The following is a 24,204-nucleotide window of genomic DNA, read 5'->3' as shown; positions in this document are numbered from 1 at the left end:
CTAACACACCAAAGACCCTCTATTACCCCAACATCACAGCCTAACAACTACACACTTTACACACTCAATACCACCTCTCTGACAGTAGGAAAACACCTTGAAACATGTGTATTTGGCACTTGCAGTGAGGAGAGCTTGTCACCAGCAGTGAATTTGGCCCTTGTAGTAAGTTGAGGTTGGCACCAACATTTGTTTTGAAAATCAGGGTGGATTGAGCCTCTAACCAGCAGAGTTTGGGCAAATTCATGGTGGAGGGAGCCTCTAAACACCCCAGTTTGGGCAAATTCATGGTGGAGGGAGCCTCTAAAAACCCCAGTTTGGACCAATTCATGGTGGAGGGAGCCTCTAACCAGCCCAGTGTGGGCAAATTCATGGTGGAGGGAGCCTCTAAAAAACCCAGTTTGGACCAATTCATGGTGGAGGGAGCCTCTAACCAGCCCAGTTTGGGCAAATTCATGGTGGAGGGAGCCTCTAAACAGCCCAGTTTGGACCAATTCATGGTGGAGGGAGCCTCTAACCAGCCCAGTTTGGGCAAATTCATGGTGGAGGGAGCCTCTAAAAAACCCAGTTTGGACCAATTCATGGTGGAGGGAGCCTCTAACCAGCCCAGTTTGGGCAAATTCATGGTGGAGGGAGCCTCTAAACAGCCCAGTTTGGGCAAATTCATGGTGGAGGGAGCCTCTAAACAGCCCAGTTTGGGCAAATTCATGGTGGAGGGAGCCTCTAACCAGCCCAGTTTGGACCAATTAATGGTGGAGGGAGCCTCTAACCAGCCCAGTTTGGGCAAATTCATGGTGGAGGGAGCCTCTAAACAGCCCAGTTTGGACCAATTCATGGTGGAGGGAGCCTCTAAAAAACCCAGTTTGGACCAATTCATGGTGGAGGGAGCCTCTAAACAGCCCAGTTTGGGCAAATTCATGGTGGAGGGAGCCTCTAACCAGCAGAGTTGTGGGAAAGCAGGGTGGAGGGAGCCTCTAACCAGCAGAGTTGGTGGAAATCAGGGTGGAGGGAGCCTCTAACCAGCAGAGTTGGGGGAAATCATGTTGGAGGGAGCCTAGTATTAGCAGAATTGTGCAACGCTTATGGTGGATGAGTATGAGGATGCGGAGGAATTGGAGAGGTTGAGTACAGACATGGAGTTTCATGTTGGGGTGCTTTACACAGGTGGGCACAAAAATGAAGGCTCTATCCAGTGGTGGTTCATTTTATCAAAGTGAGCCGGTCGGCACTCTCAGCTGACAGACGGGTGCGCTTGTCAGTGATGATGCCACCGGCTGCACTGAACACCCTCTCAGATAGGACGCTGGCGGCAGGACAGGACAGCACCTCCAAGGCATATAGGGCAAGTTCAAGCCACAGGTCCAACTTCGACACCCAATACGTGTAGGGCGCAGAGGGGTCGGAGAGGACAGGGCTGTGGTCGGAAAGGTATTCCCGCAACATGCGCCTATACTTCTCACGCCTGGTGACACTAGGACCCTCCGTGGCGGCACTTTGGCGAGGGGGTGCCATCAAGGTGTCCCAGACCTTAGACAGTGTGCCCCTCGTTTGTGTGGACCGGTGAGAACTTGGTTGCCTACTGGAGGAACTGCCCTCCCTGCCGCCAACGTCACATGCTGGAAACATCTCCATCATATTCTGCACCAATTGCCTGTGGCAAGCATTGATGCGATTGGCCCTCCCCTCTACCGGAATAAAAGACGAGATGTTGTTTTTATACCGGGGGTCAAGGATAGCAAAGATCCAGTACTGGTTGTCCTCCATGATTTTGACAATACGCTTGTCGGTTGTAAAGCACCCCAACATGAACTCAGCCATGTCTGCCACAGTGTTAGTTGGCATGACTCCTCTGGCCCCACCGGAAAGTTCAATCTCCATTTCCTCCTCATCCTCCATGTCTACCCATCCGCGCTGCAACAATGGGACGATTCGAAGTTGCCCGGAAGCCTCCTGTATCACCATCACATCATCGGACAACTCTTCTTCCTCCTCCTCCTCCTCCTCCTCCTCCATTAAACGCAGTGAAGCGGACAGATGTGTGGACCTACTCTCCAGCTGTGACGGATCGGATGCTATCCCTAACTCCTCTGTGTGATCTGAGTTATCCCTGATGTCAATCAGGGATTCTCTCAGAACACACAAGAGCGGGATTGTAAGGCTCACCATCGCATCCTCAGAGCTCACCCTCCTTGTGGACTCCTCAAAGACCCGTAGGATGTCACAAAGGTCTCTCATCCATGGCCACTCATGGATGTGAAACTGAGGCAGCTGACTTTGTGGCACCCTAGGGTTTTGTAGCTGGTATTCCATCAAAGGTCTCTGCTGCTCAACCACTCTATTCAACATCTGAAACGTTGAGTTCCAGCGTGTGGGGACGTCGCACAAAAGCCGGTGTTGTGGCACATGCAGGCGTTGCTGGAGAGATTTTAAGCTAGCAGCGGCTACTGTCGACTTGCGAAAGTGGGCGCACATGCGCCGCACTTTCACCAGTAGCTCTGGAACATTGGGGTAGCTCTTTAGGAAACGTTGCACCACTAGGTTGAAGACGTGGGCCAGGCATGGAACATGTTGGAGTCCGGCAAGCTCCAGAGCTGCTACCAGGTTCCGGCCGTTATCACAAACGACCATGCCTGGGCCCAGGTGCAGCGGCTCAAACCATATTGCCGTCTCATCGAGGAGGGCATCCCTCACCTCGGAGGCAGTGTGCTGTCTGTCCCCCAAGCTGATCAGCTTCAGCACAGCCTGCTGACGTCTACCAACGCCAGTGCTGCAACGTTTCCAACTCGTAGCTGGGGTCAATCTAACAGCGGAGGAGGAGGCGGTGGCGGAGGAGGAGGCGGTGGCGGAGGAGGAGGCGGTAGAGAAGGAGGAGGAGGGGGGTGTTCTTCTCGTGTCCCTGCCAGGAATGTTAGGCGGGGAGACGAGGTACACCGGGCCAGTTTGGGAAGCAGTCCCAGCCTCAACTACATTCACCCAGTGTGCCGTCAGTGAAATGTAGCGTCCCTGTCCGCATGCACTTGTCCACGCGTCGGTGGTCAAGTGGACCTTTGTGCAAAGCGCGGAACTAAGGGCCCGCCTGATGTTGAGTGACACGTGCTGGTGCAAGGCGGGGACGGCACACCGGGAGAAGTAGTGACGGCTAGGGACGGCATAGCGAGGTGCCGCAGTTGCCATCAGGTCCAGGAAGGCGGGAGTTTCAACAAGCCGGAACGCCAACATCTCCTGGGCCAGCAGTTTAGCGATGTTGGCGTTCAAGGCTTGCGCGTGTGGGTGGTTAGCAGTGTATTTCTGCCGCCGCTCCAATGTCTGAGAGATGGTGGGTTGTTGTAAAGAAACGCCTGATGGTGCCTTTGATGGTGCAGGAGAAGGAGATAAGACAGGACCAGGGGAGGATGAGGTAGAAGTCAACAAAGTGGCGGAGGCAGATGAAGTGGTGTCCTGGCTCGTCCTCTGGAGTGCATCGCCAGCACAGTCAGCAGTGGCAGTGGCAGAGGCAGAGGCAGTGGCAGAGGCAGTGGCAGTGGCGTGAACGGCAGGCGGCCTTTGTCCTGCCGTTGCTGCCTGCCACTGATTCCAGTGCTTGGATTCCAAATGACGGCGCATTGAAGTGGTGGACAGGTTGCTCTTCTAAGAGCCCCTAATCAATTTCGAGAGGCAAATTGTGCAGACAACACTATATCTGTCCTCGGCGCATTCCTTGAAAAAACTCCACACCTTCGAGAAACGTGCCCTCGAGGTGGGAGTTTTTCGGGGCTGGGTACGAACTGGAACATCTTGGGAGATTCCGGGTGTGGCCTGGCTTCGCCTAAGCTGCTGACCTCTGCCTCTGCCTCTAGCTACCCTTTTTGGTGCTGCACCTGCCTCAACATCCACACTACTTTCCCCGCTTGACATCCCCCCTGTCCAGGTCGGGTCAGTGTCCTCATCATCCACCACTTCCTCTTCCAACTCCTGTCTCATCTCCTCCTCCCGCACAATGCGCCGGTCAACTGGATGCCCTGACGGCAACTGCGTCACATCATCGTCGATGAGGGTGGGTTGCTGGTCATCCACCACCAAATCGAACGGAGATGGAGGAGACTCTAGTGTTTGAGCATCTGGACACAGATGCTCCTCTGTTAGGTTCGTGGAATCGTGACGTGGAGAGGCAGGTTGAGGGACAATGAAAGGAGCGGAGAACAGCTCTGGGGAGCAGGGACAGTTTGGGTTATTGTTCTGTAAAGCTTCGGAATTTTGGGAGGAAGGAAGACAAGACTGTTGGGTAATAGGAGGAGAGGAGGCAGAGTCTGACTGGCTGCTGGACAATGTGCTGTAAGCGTTCTCTGACAGCCATTGCAAGACCTGTTCCTGGTTCTCGGGCCTACTAAGGTTTGTACCCTGCAGTTTAGTTAATGTGGCAAGCAACCCTGGCACTGTGGAGTGGCGCAATGCTTGCTGCCCCACAGGAGTAGGCACGGGACGCCCTGTGGCTTCACTGCTACCTTGCTCCCCAGAACCATTCCCCCGACCTCGCCCACGGCCTCGTCCACGTCCCTTTCCGGGAGCCTTGCGCATTTTGAATTCCTAGTTAGAAATTGGCACTGTATACCAGTAGTAAAAATTGTGGGTGCACGTAACCCCAATATATTCTTTGAATTCCCAGTCAGACACTGGCACTATATGGCAGTAGCAAGAAATGAGGGTATTTGTATTCCCAATATATTCTTTGAATTCCCAGTCAGACAATGGCACTGTATACCAGTAGTAAAAATTGTGGGTGCACGTAACCCCAATATATTCTTTGAATTACAAGTCAGAAACTGGCACTATATGGCAGTAGCAAGAAATGAGGGTATTTGTATTCCCAATATATTCTTTGAATTCCCAGTCAGACAATGGCACTGTATACCAGTAGTAAAAATTGTGGGTGCACGTAATCCCAATATATTCTTTGAATTCCCAGTCAGACACTGGCACTATATGGCAGTAACAAGAAATGAGGGTATTTGTATTCCCAATATATTCTTTGAATTCCCAGTCAGACAATGGCACTGTATACCAGTAGTAAAAATTGTGGGTGCACGTAACCCCAATATATTCTTTGAATTACCAGTCAGAAACTGGCACTATATGGCAGTAGCAAGAAATGAGGGTATTTATAACCCCAATATATTCTTTGAATTCCCAGTCAGACAATGGCACTGTATACCAGTAGTAAAAATTGTGGGTGCACGTAACCCCAATATATTCTTTGAATTACCAGTCAGAAACTGGCACTATATGGCAGTAGCAAGAAATGAGGGTATTTGTATTCCCAATATATTCTTTGAATTCCCAGTCAGACAATGGCACTGTATACCAGTAGTAAAAATTGTGGGTGCACGTAACCCCAATATATTCTTTGAATTCCCAGTCAGACACTGGCACTATATGGCAGTAGCAAGAAATGAGGGTATTTGTATTCCCAATATATTCTTTGAATTCCCAGTCAGACAATGGCACTGTATACCAGTAGTAAAAATTGTGGGTGCACGTAACCCCAATATATTCTTTGAATTACCAGTCAGAAACTGGCACTATATGGCAGTAGCAAGAAATGAGGGTATTTATAACCCCAATATATTCTTTGAATTCCCAGTCAGACAATGGCACTGTATACCAGTAGTAAAAATTGTGGGTGCACGTAACCCCAATATATTCTTTGAATTACCAGTCAGAAACTGGCACTATATGGCAGTAGCAAGAAATGAGGGTATTTGTATTCCCAATATATTCTTTGAATTCCCAGTCAGACAATGGCACTGTATACCAGTAGTAAAAATTGTGGGTGCACGTAACCCCAATATATTCTTTGAATTACCAGTCAGAAACTGGCACTATATGGCAGTAGCAAGAAATGAGGGTATTTATAACCCCAATATATTCTTTGAATTCCCAGTCAGACAATGGCACTGTATACCAGTAGTAAAAATTGTGGGTGCACGTAACCCCAATATATTCTTTGAATTACCAGTCAGAAACTGGCACTATATGGCAGTAGCAAGAAATGAGGGTATTTGTATTCCCAATATATTCTTTGAATTCCCAGTCAGACAATGGCACTGTATACCAGTAGTAAAAATTGTGGGTGCACGTAACCCCAATATATTCTTTGAATTACCAGTCAGAAACTGGCACTATATGGCAGTAGCAAGAAATGAGGGTATTTGTATTCCCAATATATTCTTTGAATTCCCAGTCAGACAATGGCACTGTATACCAGTAGTAAAAATTGTGGGTGCACGTAACCCCAATATATTCTTTGAATTACCAGTCAGAAACTGGCACTATATGGCAGTAGCAAGAAATGAGGGTATTTATAACCCCAATATATTCTTTGAATTCCCAGTCAGACAATGGCACTGTATACCAGTAGTAAAAATTGTGGGTGCACGTAACCCCAATATATTCTTTGAATTCCCAGTCAGACACTGGCACTATATGGCAGTAGCAAGAAATGAGGGTATTTGTATTCCCAATATATTCTTTGAATTCCCAGTCAGACAATGGCACTGTATACCAGTAGTAAAAATTGTAGGTGCACGTAACCCCAATATATTCTTTGAATTCCCAGTCAGACACTGGCACTATATGGCAGTAGCAAGAAATGAGGGTATTTGTATTCCCAATATATTCTTTGAATTCCCAGTCAGACAATGGCACTGTATACCAGTAGTAAAAATTGTGGGTGCACGTAATCCCAATATATTCTTTGAATTCCCAGTCAGACACTGGCACTATATGGCAGTAGCAAGAAATGAGGGTATTTGTATTCCCAATATATTCTTTGAATTCCCAGTCAGACAATGGCACTGTATACCAGTAGTAAAAATTGTGGGTGCACGTAACCCCAATATATTCTTTGAATTCCCAGTCAGACACTGGCACTATATGGCAGTAGCAAGAAATGAGGGTATTTGTATTCCCAATATATTCTTTGAATTCCCAGTCAGACAATGGCACTGTATACCAGTAGTAAAAATTGTGGGTGCACGTAACCACAATATATTCTTTGAATTACCAGTCAGAAACTGGCACTATATGGCAGTAGCAAGAAATGAGGGTATTTATAACCCCAATATATTCTTTGAATTCCCAGTCAGAAACTGGCACTATATGGCAGTAGCAAGAAATGAGGGTATTTATAACCCCAATATATTCTTTGAATTCCCAGTCAGACAATGGCACTGTATACCAGTAGTAAAAATTGTGGGTGCACGTAACCCCAATATATTCTTTGAATTACCAGTCAGAAACTGGCACTATATGGCAGTAGCAAGAAATGAGGGTATTTATAACCCCAATATATTCTTTGAATTCCCAGTCAGACAATGGCACTGTATACCAGTAGTAAAAATTGTGGGTGCACGTAACCCCAATATATTCTTTGAATTACCAGTCAGAAACTGGCACTATATGGCAGTAGCAAGAAATGAGGGTATTTGTATTCCCAATATATTCTTTGAATTCCCAGTCAGACAATGGCACTGTATACCAGTAGTAAAAATTGTGGGTGTATATAGCCCCAATTCTATTGCTAGGGGACTTGCAGGGTATTTCTGGGGTGAAGGTGGGGGGGCACACCGTTGGAACGGGTATCGGGGTATATATCGGGTATACGGGAATACACTGACAGTGTATTCCATTCAGGATCCTGGGAAAGCTGGGTTGCGGCGATTGAGCCCGTCAGTGCCACGTTACACTGACAAGCTTCTCCCTGGAATTTAGCTCTTATAAGAGCTGTTGGTTGTCTTCTCCTTCCTATCCTAGCCTGTCCCTGCCTACCCAGAATCTAAGCCCTAGCTAGCTGGACGGAAACCTCCGTCCTCGGTGAATTGCAAGCTCAGAATGACGCGAACCTGGGCGGCGCTGTTCTTTTAAATTAGAGGTCACATGTTTTCGGCAGCCAATGGGTTTTGCCTACTTTTCTCAACGTCACCGGTGTCGTAGTTCCTGTCCCACCTACCCTGCGCTGTTATTGGAGCAAAAAAGGCGCCACGGAAGGTGGGAGGGGAATCGAGTAATGGCGCACTTTACCACGCGGTGTTCGATTCGATTCGAACATGCCGAACAGCCTAATATCCGATCGAACATGAGTTCGATAGAACACTGTTCGCTCATCTCTAATAATAATATGAATATGTGAGATGACAATGCTGTATACATCAGTGTTGGGATATTGTCTATATATGTGCGAGATGGAAGTGGGGATGCTATGTATGTCGGGGATGTTATGTGTGGGGGGGTGAAGGTTGTGCTGTCTCTGCATGCAAGATTAAAATATAAAAATTGTGGTAAGATTAGTTGTATTATAGTGATATTGGATGGGGCAACCTGAAATTGAGCACCATGGCCCATAAGCCTTTAGCAATGTTTATAGGCCAGGTATATAGACAACCAATATGTAGAGCAGAGTCATAATTTGAAACTTCTGGGCCCAATGTATAATACAGAATTTTACATATTAAGGACGGAGTTCATAATACTCACTATTGATATTAGCTCACTTGTGTTTTCCACATTTGTGTCCATCTTTGACTTAGACAACTGTTTGCAAAGTAGAGAAGCATTCTGACTTCCCAGTCACTGGACAGTGGCTAGTTACTACAGAAAGCAATGGAGAGAGAAGGACAGACATCTTTGATGCAGTAATGGTTTGCTCTGGTCAGCATGCACAACCCACGGCGTCCTTGAGCAGTTTTCCAGGTACGGTAGTTATATAATAGTTTCTTTACCGTCACCATAGTATTTGGAACATTTCTGTTGAATAGGACAATGTTTCTTCAACCTTTTCAAGCAAAATACCCCTTACGTTGGGTTCACACCAGCACCCAATCTCCATTTTCAGGTTTCCGTCTTCTGCCAGCAGTAGACGGAAACCTGGCAGACCATGTCCGACCGTGAGTGTTTTGTGCTCTCCGCGGCGAAACCGTTTTTTTTTTTAACCGGACACAAAGTCCTGCATGTCCGTCTTTGTGTCCGGTTAAAAAAAAAAACAGTTTTGCAGCGGAGAGCACAAAACACTCACAGGCGCTCATGGCCGGACACTTTCCAAACCCATTCAAATGAATGGATTTGAAAAATGACTGCAGGTTTCTGTCTCCTGTCCAGTATCAGACAGGAAATGGAAACCTGCAAAACCGAGACTGGGCGCAGATGTGAACAAGCCCTAATTGAAAAAGGTCCCAACGTGTCATCTCTGAACTGATGTATAATTGTCTTCTCTGAGAGATGTCCATGAATCGCCATTGTTTTGTTATCACGGTCCCTTTCATGTGACCTATTGTTCTATTGTTTTTAGTCTATGAAAAACTTTAATAAAAATTATTGAAAATCAAAAGGTCCCAACCATATACCCCCACAGTAGAGATTAGTTAGAAATGTTAACAAAATCAGGTTTCATTTGGAGCCTCTGTCTGTAATTATGTCAGTTTTGATAGGAAGAATAGCACAGCATGTCGGACTTATGTTACCATCAAAGTGGTGGACCTTATGATTTAACCCTGGCAAGGCCTGTTAAAAGACAATGGTTTCTGTTAGTGGACATGGGACACAACAGATACAGTCCTATGAAAAAGTTTGGGCACCCCTATTAATCTTAATCATTTTTAGTTCTAAATATTTTGGTGTTTGCAACAGCCATTTCAGTTTGATATATCTAATAACTGATGGACACAGTAATATTTCAGGATTGAAATGAGGTTTATTGTACTAACAGAAAATGCGCAATATGCATTAAACCAAAATTTGACCGATGCAAAAATATGGGCACCTCAACAGAAAAGTGACATTAATATTTAGTACATCCTCCTTTTGCAGAGATAACAGCCTCTAGTCGCTTCCTGTAGCTTTTAATCAGTTCCTGGATCCTGGATAAAGGTATTTTGGACCATTTCTTTCTACAAAACAATTCAAGTTCAGTTAAGTTTGATGGTCGCCGAACATGGACAGCCCGCTCTCAAATGATCTGAAAACAAAGATTGTTCAACATAGTTGTTCAGGGGAAGGATACAAAAAGTTGTCTCAGAGATTTAACCTGTCAGTTTCCACTGTGAGGAACATAGTAAGGAAATGGAAGACCACAGGGACAGTTCTTGTTAAGCCCAGAAGTGGCAGGCCAAGAAAAATATCAGAAAGGCAGAGAAGAAGAATGGTGAGAACAGTCAAGGACAATCCACAGACCACCTCCAAAGAGCTGCAGCATCATCTTGCTGCAGATGGTGTCACTGTGCATCGGTCAACTATACAGCGCACTTTGCACAAATAGAAGCTGTATGGGAGAGTGATGAGAAAGAAGCCGTTTCTGCACGTACGCCACAAATAGAGTTGCCTGAGGTATGAAAAAGCACATTTGGACAAGGCAGCTTCATTTTGGAAACAAAAATTGAGTTGTTTGGTTATAAAAAAAGGCGTTATGCATGGCGTCCAAAAAGAAACAGCATTCCAAGAAAAACACTTGCTACCCACTGTAAAGTTTGGTGGAGGTTCCATCATGCTTTGGGGCTGTGTGGCCAATGCCGGCATCGGGAATCTTGTTAAAGTTGAGAGTCGCATGGATTCCACTCAGTATCAGCAGATTCTTGAGAATAATGTTCAAGAATCAGTGACAAAGTTGAAGTTACGCCGGGGATGGATATTTCAGCAAGACAATGATCCAAAACACCGCTCCAAATCCTCAGGCATTCATGCAGAGGAACAATTACAATGTTCTGGAATGGCCATCCCAGTCCCCAGACCTGAATATCATTGAACATCTGTGGGATGATTTGAAGTGGGCTGTCCATGCTCGGCGACCATCTAACTTAACTGAACTTGAATTGTTTGTCCAAAATACCTTTATCCAGGATCCAGGAACTGATTAAAAGCTACAGGAAGCGACTAGAGGCTGTTATCTTTGCAAAAGGAGGATCTACTAAATATTAATGTCACTTTTCTGTTGAGGTGCCCATACTTTTGCACCGGTCAAATTTTGGTTTAATGCATATTGCACATTTTCTGTTAGTACAATAAACCTCATTTCAATCCTGAAATATTACTGTGTCCATCAGTTATTAGATATATCAAACTGAAATGGCTGTTGCAAATACCAAAATATTTAGAACTAAAAATGATTAAGATTAATAGGGGTGCCCAATCTTTTTCATAGGACTGTAATGTCCTTAATGTGGTGGATCCTACTTCGATGTGGGGAGGGAGTAATACTTTTTGAGATGACCACGCCCTCTTTAGATGAAGCCAAACCCCATTTTGTGAGGCAGACATACAATCTACTAGTCATATCCCTTTTTCAAAACATGACTGGCACATAATGTTCTCATTTTACATATAAAATAACCAGGAGCGTTCTGAAAGGTCTGTGAGATTTGCCGATTTTTCTGGGACTTTGGGAGGTCACCCCTTTTTATGGGACCCTCCTGAAATTTCTGGGGGAGTTGCAAATATGAATATTACCCCAGTTGTGCCTTCTAATTTGACACAAATACTGTCAGAAAATTAAAGGTTGTCCAAAGGTTTAGTTACGTTTTAAGAGGATTTTGAGCCAAAGCCACTATGACACTAAGAAGCGAGGCTACCATCTTGGTGTGACGTATCGCCCCTTTCCGTCCCGGCGTCCGGCCCCACAAGGCGCGAGGACACGACCCGCACCTCAGCCACCCGACCACAGCCGCTGGCCCACCCGGCCTTCGCCGCAGGCGGAACCCGCGATCGTCTTTTTAACTATACCGTCCGCTCCCACAAACCCAGAGAGTGGACCGGGCCTTATAGGATAATACGAGAAGAGCCTTCTAAAGTTTTAACATTTTATTAACCCAAGATGGTCGATACTAGGTCAGCCAGAAATACATATAAAGATATACCCTGGCGGTCACAAGCTTATACGGTTACAGAGAAGGTATGTTACAGTGCAGTGAGATAAAACAGGTTACAGAGATTAAAAGATTAGAAACAGAAACAGTCCTTAGGCACCTGGCGATTCCGCAGCCAACGCATGGTACCCACAAGGCAGGAGATACAGTCCATTAAAGTTTCTGGTGGGGGCACCGCAGCACCTCCCCACATAGCATATAGCAATAAAGAGAGTTTTTCCATACCGATTTAAAAAGTCCATAGTCCATAAATCCATGATCAGATAGGCGTTACATCATAGTCCTCATAATTCCATAAGTCCATTAGCATTAAAGTAGTATATGGCTCTCCTTCAAAGTCCCTTGGCCGCATGGCAATCTTTGTCTATCAGCACATGGCCACTTCTGCCCCGCCCTTCCCCCCCAGCAAGGGGGGAGGGGGCCACACACAGAGCCAACTTGCTCACATGTGTCCAGATGAGAACAAGACCAGCAGAACTAGCTCCGCCCCAGGTCACTCTTATATTGACCCTGGGCTCCACCCTGAAATGATATCATCAGGGCTTTCGGACCACCCTCTAGCTTGGCAATCAAATAACTATAAATGGTCATAATTCCTTATCACATGATAATACGGTCAAACAAGTGGCATGTCTTTGCTCACTGCAAGTTTCCCAACATATTGACACCAAACATGATAACTCAATACCCTTTGAATAACGAGAACTGGGCCTGGGCTCTTCCCAGGCCCGTAGGCTTAAAGTTTTTGGGTTAAAAACGTGTGTCTCACTACTACGCACCGGAAGATCTAATTGTCATAATGGTAGCATCTTTCCCTGGCGCAATATCATCATAAACCTATAACTCTTTGAAGTTTTTCTACCACCTCAACCCGACTCCGCAGAGTCTGGTCACATGTGTTAGAACTTTCAGAGCCAGGATGGCCCCCTGCTAAGAATCAAGGAAGTTAGCACAGATATGTTAATGCCATGCCTAGGGTGAGACAATGGCTTTTGATCTTGGCAACTGGCCACCGATAATTAGTTTTGGCCATTCCTCATAATTCCATACATGGATAATCATATATATAGCTGAGAATCATGATTGTGATCTGATTCATCACACTGATACAATACATAGATAGTTATAGATATAGCTGAGAATCCTGATTGGGGGTCCGATTCATCACACCTCCCCCTTTTAGAGCGTGCCGTGAGGAAGAGGGTCCGAAGATCACCTTCCTCACGCACCTCCATGTTCTCACACTATCTGGGCAGGTTCTGGTACCGGAACCGCTCCCTGGTACCTTCCTCCCCACTAGCCTGAGTAGAGACTCTTCTGAGGCTCCCGTTCGGAACTCTGCACCCCTGGCTACTCCAGCCTGCCTTGGGCCTTCCAGAGTCCTGGCATCTCGCAGCTCCACACTCTAGACCCCAGGCCACTTTCCAAGGCCCCATTGTGGAGACTCCAACCCGGCAGTCTCCCAGGGCCCCTCCCACACTAGCCGCTAGCTGGGAGCGCTGACCCCTACACAACTGGTTACCTCTGGCCTGTTCTGGGCCCTCTCCAGAGTGCTGACTTCCTGCAGATCCATACTCATAACCCTCGGACCTGGAGGCAGATATTCCATTCGGGCAATCTCTGAGTCTCTCCCCATACTAGTCTTGGTATCTGAACCACTACAGGCTCACGGATACCTCTCTCTATCCAGTCTGAGCGGAGCAGAGACCCTTCCCACACTCATGTCCTGAGCTGGGCCCACCTGTCTACCTCCCCCGCACTGGGTTTCAGCCCTGAGGGTTCGCAACCGGCCGATCAACCCTGGAGGCGGTGGCTCATAGACCCCATACCGGCAGTCTCTAAGGGTCTCCCCCACATGGCTCACTTGACTGGGAGAGTTCTAGGGGGCTAGTTACCTCCCCCTTTACTTCCTCATACGGGGACACCTCTGGTTCTGGCACAGGCTTAATCACCACCTGCCCTCCTTCCCAGACGACTGCCCATTACATAATGTTCCCTTGTGGGTGATGGTGATACCTTGGGCAAATGACAGCTATCAACATTCCCCAAACCATCCCCCCACAATACGTTGACAGGTAATGCAATCAAAACATCAAGGATGACATTGGCATTGATGACATTCCAGTAGCATTTGCTGCGTCACAGCAGGCTACAGTGAAGTTGGCTTGAGACAACACCAGAGAGAGGAGGGCTCAGCCCCCGCAGGGGTGGACGGGTCCGCAGACACAACAGCCCTCACCTCTGTCACAGGTGTAAGCACAGCCTCATTAGCATTTCCACTGCACTCTGCTGGTGACATCAGAAGGGGTGGCGCATAGCTAACCTACCCGCTCTGTGCAACAAACTACAGCTTTGCAATAGCATCATCAACATTAACATACGTTGCATGACAACAAGTCACGGTACTCATTTGTGCACACATCAGAAGGGGTGGCGCATAGCTAACCTACCCGCTCTATGCAACAAACTACATCATTACATTAGCATCCGCAACATTAACATACATTGCATCACAATAAGTTGGGGTTACTTCCATCCTATAATGGGACTCCAGGGGCCCTACGTCGGTCCCCAACAGTTTATCAGCAAGCAGGTGAGACCGCAGCCCCACCTCCCACAGTCCTTTTCCTGCACCCCAGTCCAGAGGAACCCCAAATCCGTATGAACCTGGGTCACAGGTAATCCTGGATGGCATCCAGCCACCCTGTCACAGGCAAAGTCTTTCCAGGGATAATGTCCTCAGAGTCCATCACTTCTGGCCAAGCCAGTGGACAACTGGCCCCTGAGTCTTTTAGTCCCTGCTTGACTCCTACCCCTCCCCCTCACATGGCAACATCTCACCCGCCTTGCAGAAAATAGATGATGGTGAGATCCAGCTTTGCCTCTCCTTCCAGCTTGGGGTCTTTGCAGTTTGGCTCCTCCCCCACTCTCTGGCCTCCAGGTGGCTGCATGGCACTCTGCAAACTGTACAGCTTGGACTGGTGTTTGGCTCCTGGGCACACACAAACTGGGGAACATCCAAAAGGAAAACATGGAGGAACTGGTCTTTAATCACAAGATCCACAAGGTCCTCAAACTTGGTAACAGTAACTCCAATCCATGGCTAGAAGGTAGTCCGTAAGTTGTCCTCAACAATGGCATAGCTGTCTGTGGCATCCAGCCGGATGCTGTTGAACTTTCTGCAATACAACTCCGGAGTGAGGTTGGACTTCTTTGAGGAGGGTTGCCTTAATGATATTACAGTCCACATCAGCCTCAGATGGTAGGCCAATGAATACTTCCAGGGCATTGCCTTTTAACCCTGGAGTCAGATATCGTGCCCTCTCAGCTTGACGCTCTGCAGCGTTGTGCAACTCGAGGATCAACTGCATGTCAGCGGTAGTGTCACTAGGGCACAATTGTTACAGGCCCAGTTGCAAATTCAAGTCCATTCCTTTCAGAGACCTGGGCACATGGTCCTCTGTAGAACTTTCCTCAATATCTTGCACAGCTGCTTCTGTCTGCTCACCAGCCATCTGCTGGAAAGTCTCGCAGACTAGGAGATAGGATAGACAAAGAGAAAGTAGGAAAGAACACTGAATCACACTTTCAACGTATATACAGCTTGTCCTAGTACCGGGCTCAACTCATAGGCTTGCCACAACAATCCCCAATGCTTGAGTTATAACGAACTCACAACACTGTTTATCCTATATCCCACTACGCTGCCACCAATGTGACGTATCGCCCCTTTCCGCCCCGGCGTCCGGCCCCACAAGGCGCGAGGACACGACCCGCACCTCAGCCACCCGACCGCAGCCGCTGGCCCACCCGGCCCACTCTTATATTGACCCTGGGCTCCACCCTGAAATGACATCATCAGGGCTTTCGGACCACCCTCTAGCTTGGCAATCAAATAACTATAAATGGTCATAATTCCTTATCACATGATAATACGGTCAAACAAGTGGCATGTCTTTGCTCACTGCAAGTTTCCCAACATATTGACACCAAACATGATAACTCAATACCCTTTGAATAACGAGAACTGGGCCTGGGCTCTTCCCAGGCCCGTAGGCTTAAAGTTTTTGGGTTAAAAACGTGTGTCTCACTACTACGCATCGGAAGATCTAATTGTCATAATGGTAGCATCTTTCCCTGGCGCAATATCATCATAAACCTATAACTCTTTGAAGTTTTTCTACCACCTCAACCCAACTCCGCAGAGTCTGGTCACATGTGTTAGAACTTTCAGAGCCTGGATGGCCCCCTGCTAAGAATCAAGGAAGTTAGCACAGATATGTTAATGCCATGCCTAGGGTGAGACAATGGCTTTTGATCTTGGCAACTGGCCACCGATAATTAGTTTTGGCCATTCCTCATAATCCCATACATGGATAATCATATATATAGCTGAGAATCATGATTGTGATCTGATTCATCACACTGATACAATATATAGATAGTTATAGATATAGCTGAGAATCCTGATTGGGGGTCCGATTCATCACACTTGGGCCTCCTCCACCCATGCTATCTCCATACTGCTAATCCCTGCCATATTGCCAATGTTATATATACTATCTGTGCACTTTCCAGTTTACCTATTTACTTTGTTTCTTTTAAGGTATCGAAACATTTAAAGGTAAAATACTACATTGTCGAGAATACAAAAGGCCCATTGGGTTTGATGACAAACGAATATTAATAATTGGAATGGGAAATACTGGAGTTGATATCTCTACTGAATTATGCGCAAAAGCCTCTCAGGTATATTTCACTGCGTTATAACTAAGTGGAGGGACTCTTGGTCTATTATAAAGGTAGAGTTCAGAATAATGAAGAAATACACATCTACTCGGAGCTTCTTAATGTTGGCCTGATGAAGATGTCCGAACACATTGCCTTGTTACATTGTGACTGTATGGAGTTTTATATGTGGGATAAATTATGTTTATCTCCGAGTTTTCAACTCTCTGATTTTCCTAACAGCGCTTGGATATACCCCCTGCTTTTTTTCTTTATCAGTGTCTGGTTGGACATGTGGTCCGGGGCTGAACTGCAGCTTTAACCTACATTGATTTGTGTCCCCCACCTTTTGGCTCGGGGGACACCATTCAGCAATACAATCCACTGTGGTCCTAGCTTTTTCTCCATTACTCTAAAGGTAGAGTTTAACACTGGAAATAGGATATTTTAATTGCTTGATAACAAGATTTTCTCCGAGTCTGGTGGTGAGCAGAGAATATAGGGTGCAGGACTTTGCCCTATTAATGGTGGGTGCTCCAAAACCTAAGCAGGAACCAATACATAGTTGTCATATATGTACATATTTGTACATGCTTCTCACTGGTGTCCACATGATGAATGTTTGTATTTTATCATTAGCACTGTTGTCTTTTGGCTACTGACCATAGATCTGATGGTGTACTGACCATACTTTGCACCGTGACCACAGGGTTCCATATTCTCTAGACTTGGTTCTCCCCATTAGCTATACCAAGGCCAAGCTCCACACGTGCACTGCAGGGAGACTCACCACTTACCATGCCTTGTTATGTAGGTGACACCTGAACAGTTCTTTGATTCCCCTTATGGTAACTGCAGATTACACCTCCTGTAAGTAATAGTTTGCACATCTATGGTATAAGGAGCACATTTCATGTCCATGAATTATTGTTCACAGGTTTACCTCAGCTCTAGACAAGGAGTATGGGTATTTCAACGGCTTGCTAAAGGAGGACTTCCTTTTGATTTAGGATTCCTACGTCGTTACTACATTTGGATCTTCAATATAATGCCACCAGTTGTGTCTCGATGGATGCTAAAGAAATACATGAACGACCAATTTAACCATGAGTTGTACAGTATACAACCTGAGGGGTAAATCAAAAGGCACCATATAATGTTCTATAATGTGACTGAATATGTAGATTATGTTTGTTTAGGACAGATGCAGCGACCTGGGGTACAACAGTGTGGTGATGGTGCAATGAATATGGCAACCTTGGTGACTTTTAATGCCAAATTCACTTACAGATCCCATGCCAGCACAGTGATGAGGGGGTTGCACTAAGTTGTCTCCTGGGATACTCTCTGCTACATATCTTCCATGTGATGGTATTTTGGGGTGCCCTTGGAGATAGGTGCAAATGAAGGCACCTAAACCAGGCATAGATTGCGGCCTGAATAGGATCTATCCTGTTTTTTTTTTGTACAGGCTTAGTCCTCCCACCTTGTATCTCTTAATCATTTTATTTATAATGGACATTAATGAAACACATATGCTATGGCACAAGCATTCATAAGGTTAAAAATTTTACAGATAAGCCATCAATATTGTGAATCCAGAAACAGAAAGAGACTTTAATCCCTTCCAGCCACAGCCATTTTTTTATTTTAATATTTAACTCCCTTCATTACAGAACCCTTTTTTTTTATTCACGGAGGCATATAAGGGCTTAATTTTTTGGTAATGGTATCATTTAATATTCTGTACGATGCACTGGGAAGATGGGAAAAAAAACAGAATGGGGTGAAATTAGAGAAAAACTACATTTGCGCAACTTTCCTACGGGCTCTGTTTTTTACACCTTTTACAGTGCAACCAAAATGCCATTTCACCTGTATTCCATGGCTCAGTACAATTACAAAGATATCAAATGATATATTTTTTTATGTAGTAACCCCTTAAAAAAATTCAAAACTATGAAAAAAAAATCTGGGCTGAATAAGGCATGTTTTCTTGTGGGGGCTATGTACGTTTTATACCATTTTGGGGAATGTCTGATATTCTAATTGCTTTTTGTTCAAATTTCAATGGGAGGTGAAACCGCAGTTTGCCTCTTTTGATTTTTTTTTCACACTAAAATTGTTTATATAACTTTGCAGTCGGGGTGTTTCCAGACACATGGATACGTAATTTTTGTGTTTTGCATCATTACGTCCTACCAGCAAGCACAATACTGGGGGTATTTCTGTCCCTGTGTGCTGGTAGGAGAAGAGGAATTTTTAATTCGCATAATTAATTGCAGGACAATACCCCTATAAGTGTCCATTCACACAGAAGAAAATGGTGCTTTATTTGGCACTGAATTTTACACGCTGAGAAAAAAGCCTCCCATTGACTTCAATGGGTTCTACTAGCTTTTTTTTTCCACTAGTGGAATTTTCCGCTACCGCTAGTTGAAAAAAAAAAGCGAGCTCCTTTTTGCCACCTATCACCTCAGTAAAAAGAGTACAAGTGTTGCAGGCTTTTCTTCTAAAGAGCCATATATTTTATTCCTAGGTTTAACCCTAAAGAACCATCTCAGGCTGATATCAACAGGTGTTCTCCTTATCAGTTTTTCTTTCCCAGTTCCATCTTCCAAGGAGGAGGGAAAACTCCATACACTGGATGTAGTAAGTAGAGATGAGCGAACACTGTTTGGATCAGCCGTTCCGAATAGCACGCTCCCATAGAAATGAATGGAATCAGCTGGCACGTACACTTTGCCGGCGGCCGGTCGCTTAACCCCCCGCGTGCCAGCTACATCCATTCATTTCTATGAGAGCTTGCTGTTCGGAACGGCTGTTCCAAACAGTGTTCACTCATCTCTAGTAGTAAGGTGTCTCCAAATTTATCTTCTGTGTACATGGTCCTTCAAAAGATTGGAGAACCTCTTAATTAATATATATGGTAGAGACAAAGGTCTTAAGGCTTCCAAACCTTCTTTATCAAGATGGATTAAGGGAGCAATTAAAACTTCTTTTTTGCTCAGGTGAACTCCTCCCAAGTTCATCAGAGCCCATTCAACCAGGGCTGTGTCGGCCTCCTTGCTGAGAGTTAATCTGCCTTTTGAGCATATTTGCGCAGCTGCATTTTGGTCATTCCAGCTAACCTTTGTTGAACACTATCAGTTCAATGTCAATAGTTCAGATTCAACTACCTTTGGATGGCCTGTCTTAAGTTCTGTATAGTGAGGAAGCCCTCCCTAGGGGAATTACTTGCTACATCTCCATATTGTGCTGCTGGTAGGACATAAGAGGATTGTTGATTATGATGTTAATCTGTTTTCCCTTAGTCCTAACAGCAGCACAAGCATTTCCCCTTCAGGTAATATTGTTTTCTTTATAATTGACACAAGGGGAAGAGGTCTCTTTTGCCCTCTTATAAGGGCAATTTAAAGGCTATTTAAAAACTTTGCCTGTCCTACCAGCACACATGGGCAGAAATACTCCCCATATTGTGCTGCTGTTAGGACTAAAGGGGAAAACAGTTTAACATCATAATCAATGATTATATCTGATTTAGAGAAAGGGATGAGTTAAACTTTTATATATTTTTTTTATTTTTAACATAATAGATTGCAATGCATTAGCTTAAAGCAGCTTGTAATAGAGACAATCTAATGACAAGCCTAGGAGCATTCAATAGGCTACTGTCATGAAACACCACCCCTGAATCTCATTCTGAGGGATGGCAATCCATCCCAAAATCATGGCACACATGCCAGCAAAATGGTGCCACGGTCAGATTTGACTGAGACAGCAGAATGGTTAATGCCTGTGATCAGTAGAGACCAAGCAGATAGGGTGGCTGCTCAGCTCCTAAGCGGTCACCATGTTTGTTCTGCCGGAGTGTTGCTAACACTGCTATTGGAAACCTATACATGTTAACGTTTAGGCAGCTATTTCCATACTGAATGTTATCCCATAATCCCATAAATTTAAAATTGTTATCCATAATAGAATTTTTTTTTGCAATCATAGAATTGTATGGAAAGAGCCCTTGGTCAATGAGGAACTTCCAAGCCGTATTATGTCAGGATCAATAATAATCAAGCCGAAAGTGACAAAGTTCACTGAGACATCAGTCCACTTTGAAGATGGTTCGATTGTAGACAATCTCGATGTTGTTATACTTGCCACAGGCTATGACTACAGTTTCCCTTTTCTGGATGAATCTGTTGTTAAAAAGGATGAGAACAAAGGGTCTTTTTACAAAAGAATAATCCCTCTGGGAATTGAAAAGCCTACAATAGCATTCATTGCATTTATCCTTCCAATTGGGCCCAATATGGTGGTTGCTGAAATTCAGTCTCGATGGGCCACCAGACTTTTCAAGGGTAAGAAATTTTATACCATATACAAGGTAATACCATAAAATAGGAAGGAAGTTTCTGGTGTGAGCCAATGTCAAGTTAACTACTTCTTCAAAATAATTTTATTTTCAGGATTACACAAACTTCCAGACCCTGAAGAAATAAAAAAAGAAATGCTAAAGATCGAACAGCTGAGAAAGAGATGGTAAGTAAAAGGCAATATGTTAATATGTATTTGTAAAATGGTTCATTGTGAATATAGATACTGTAAATCAGGGGTGCCCAATACATCGATCGTGATCTACCGGTCAGTCGCAATGGACGTATGGGTCGATCGCGGGATGCAGCCAGGGATCCCTGGTGTCTGCTTGTTCACAGTGCAGGCTGAGAGTCAACTCTCAGCCCGCACTGTGAACAAGCACTCCAGACACTTGCAGGCCGCTCTTAGGGATGGAGGGGGCCGGGGTGCTGCTTGTTCACAGCCCAGGCTGAGAGTCATCTACGGACACTGGCATGCTATATGGCTCAATTAGAGGGTTGCTTGGGAGAACTTGCCAGTGTATTTTCTATTAAATGGAACTTAGATAGGTTAATAAAGTATGTTATAAAAATGTTCACCAAACACCCCCCTACTCAACAGTAAAAATAAAAAGTTAAACTTCAATGTAAAATGGTTGCCATGAGAGCTGAATTGAATTGAACTGATTTCCACTAGGTATTTCTTCAAACTGGATCTTGGCTCTAATTCAAGGATACTAGTTCGGAATCAGGAACCACAACCCGGCCTCCACTTTACCTCCTCCCTCCTCTCTCATTTTCAGAGGTTTCTACAAAGTAATGCCAGCCATAGTAATGTCAGACACCACAGCACAGATAACTACCTGTGAAAACAGAATAGGAGGAAAGTGGAAGAGTGACCAGAACCAGCCCGGAAAAGTCCAGATCCAGTGTGAAAAAAAATCCCCAAACGGGATACTTAAGGGGATGCTATGATTTATAAACAATTTTTTCTAGGTACCAGGTCAGAATAGCCTTAAGAAAGGCTATTCTTCTCCTACCTTTTGTTGTCTTCTCCGTGCCGCCATTCGCCTGCAATCCCGGCTTTTCTCGGTATGCAAATTATCTTTCACTGAAGCTTCCAGTGCAGCGAGAGAGTTAATTTGCATACCGAGAAAAAAAACGGGATTGCAGGTGAATGGCAATCCCGTTTTTTCCAGCAGGATAATGACCCAAAACATACAGCCAAAGCCACAAAGGAGTAGCTCAAAAAGAAGCACATTAAGGTCATGGAGTGGCCTAGCCAATCTCGAAACCTTAATCCCATAGAAAACTTATGGAGGTAGCTGAAGCTCTGAGTTGCCAAGCGACAGCCTCAAAATCTTAATGATTCAGAGATGATCTGCAATGAGCAATGGACCAAAATTCCTCCTGACACGTGCACAAACCTCATCATCAACTACATAAAATCAGCAAGGGATCAAATAATTATTTCCTTCACTGTAGATAATGAAATGGAAAATGAAAAATAAAATAATCATAAAATGTAGATTGCTTAGTATGTGCAAACTCTGTTTCTTAGAAGTGTCCCACAATAAGTTGATCACAGCATACACTGCTGCTGGGTCCCAAACAATCTACGTGTTGCTTATGAAAAACCACAATATGCCAAGTCCTTGAGCAGAAGCAATGTTCTTTGCAGTTGCTCTCTATCTCGTTATTAGATGGGTGTTTGAAATGACCCTTTTGTTAACCCCAAATTCCCCATATTTGTAAACCAGACAAGCTTTGGTATAAGAGCATAAAATAGAACTGAAAGTAGTATTCATTTTATAGATGTTCTAGAATTCTTTTGACATAATGGCTCTGAAAGCATATATAAATAATTATTATTATTATTATTATTATTATTATACTTTTTATAATTTTTTTTTTTATAAAATAAGGTTTGCAACAGCTGAAAATAATTTCCGTCGTACTGAATACATTACATACATGGATGATATTGCCTCAGATATAGGAGTGAAGCTAGACATATGGAAGCTGTTCCTAACAGATCCAGTTTTGGCATGGAAGGTGGTTTTTGGACCTTGCAATTCTTATCAATTCCGCCTGACTGGTCCAGGAAAATGGGATGGAGCAAGAGAAGCAATTTTGAATCAATGGGATCGCATTGAAAAGCCACTGAAAACAAGGGGAATAAAGCAAACTTCTAAATCTTCTTTATTATCTTTTATACCTTGGATATTGTGTCTCGGGATTTTGTTTGTTGCTTTCGCCTTAAGAGTTTAATACAATACAAAACTCAGACAATGTATTTTTTCTCAATAAATGCAATCTGTAATATAAGATTATATAGGAGGCTGTATTGACCTTTCCATCACCATAAGATTTAATCTATATGACATTACACAATTATCTTGGCATCAATTAATTGCAAACTTGTTTAGAAGATTCTAAACTGTGTCAATACACTTTGAGATGTTTACACATATTGAAATTAACACTTTACACAGGAATAGTTTGTGTAATGAATTTCATTATTATATATTATCAGTTGTTATACTCTCTATTTACAGAGCATTAAATTACATAATTAATTGCATGAATTCGTTTCAGGTAAAGTCATGTGTATGTGTGACCACACCACCTGTAAATAGTTCTTACTGTATGTTAACCCCCGTGTTTGAGCTTTTGTATTTCAGGTTTAAAAATATTCAGATACATTTGTATCAGTTGTAAAGATAACCAGCTTTTCAAAGTAACATTAATCTGTGAAACTCTCAGAAAATGGGCAGCATGATGGCCTTGCAGCGCTGAGTCCTATGTTCGAATCCAGCCAAGGACATCTGCAATGATTTTTTTATGTTCTCCCTATGTTTGTGTGAGTTTCCTCTCAAATTCCAAACACATATAGATAGGTAATTGAGATTGTGAGCCCTATATGGGACTGTGACCACAATGTCTGTAAAGAGCTATGGAATATGGTAGCAGTAAGCTAAATAAATAAATGTGTATGCAGCCACCCAGTAGTTGTCTTGGTGAGTTTCAGTTTGTGAATGGTTTTGTGTACATGTTGTACTATAAAATTAGGAGTTCTTAAAGGGGTTGTCCCATCTCAAGGATCCTATCTATACCACTAGCTTATGTGGATTTAAGACTTTTCCTAAATACATTGCTTCAGCAAAACTGCTTTGTTTGGCCGCTGTCTGAGATTATTCACTTTTTTTCACTTCACATTTTTACACTGTGTTTCCATA

At 44.4% G+C, this 24,204-nt stretch overlaps 1 protein-coding gene across 1 annotated transcript in view; it reads left to right on the top strand.

Moving 5' to 3' along the window:
- Positions 1-24,204, top strand: part of LOC142217859 (dimethylaniline monooxygenase [N-oxide-forming] 2-like) — a 52,786-nt gene that overhangs the window by 4,739 nt on the left and 23,843 nt on the right. Inside the window, exons 4-5 of the mRNA XM_075286180.1 lie at positions 8,562-8,724; positions 16,492-16,634. Coding sequence (XP_075142281.1) covers positions 8,562-8,724; positions 16,492-16,634 — 306 coding nt within the window. The remainder of the gene's footprint in view (positions 1-8,561; positions 8,725-16,491; positions 16,635-24,204) is intronic.

The sequence above is a fragment of the Leptodactylus fuscus genome, chromosome 9, assembly GCF_031893055.1.
Source record: "Leptodactylus fuscus isolate aLepFus1 chromosome 9, aLepFus1.hap2, whole genome shotgun sequence".
Taxonomy (NCBI): domain Eukaryota; kingdom Metazoa; phylum Chordata; class Amphibia; order Anura; family Leptodactylidae; genus Leptodactylus; species Leptodactylus fuscus.
This window is presented reverse-complemented; position numbering and strand designations above follow the sequence as displayed.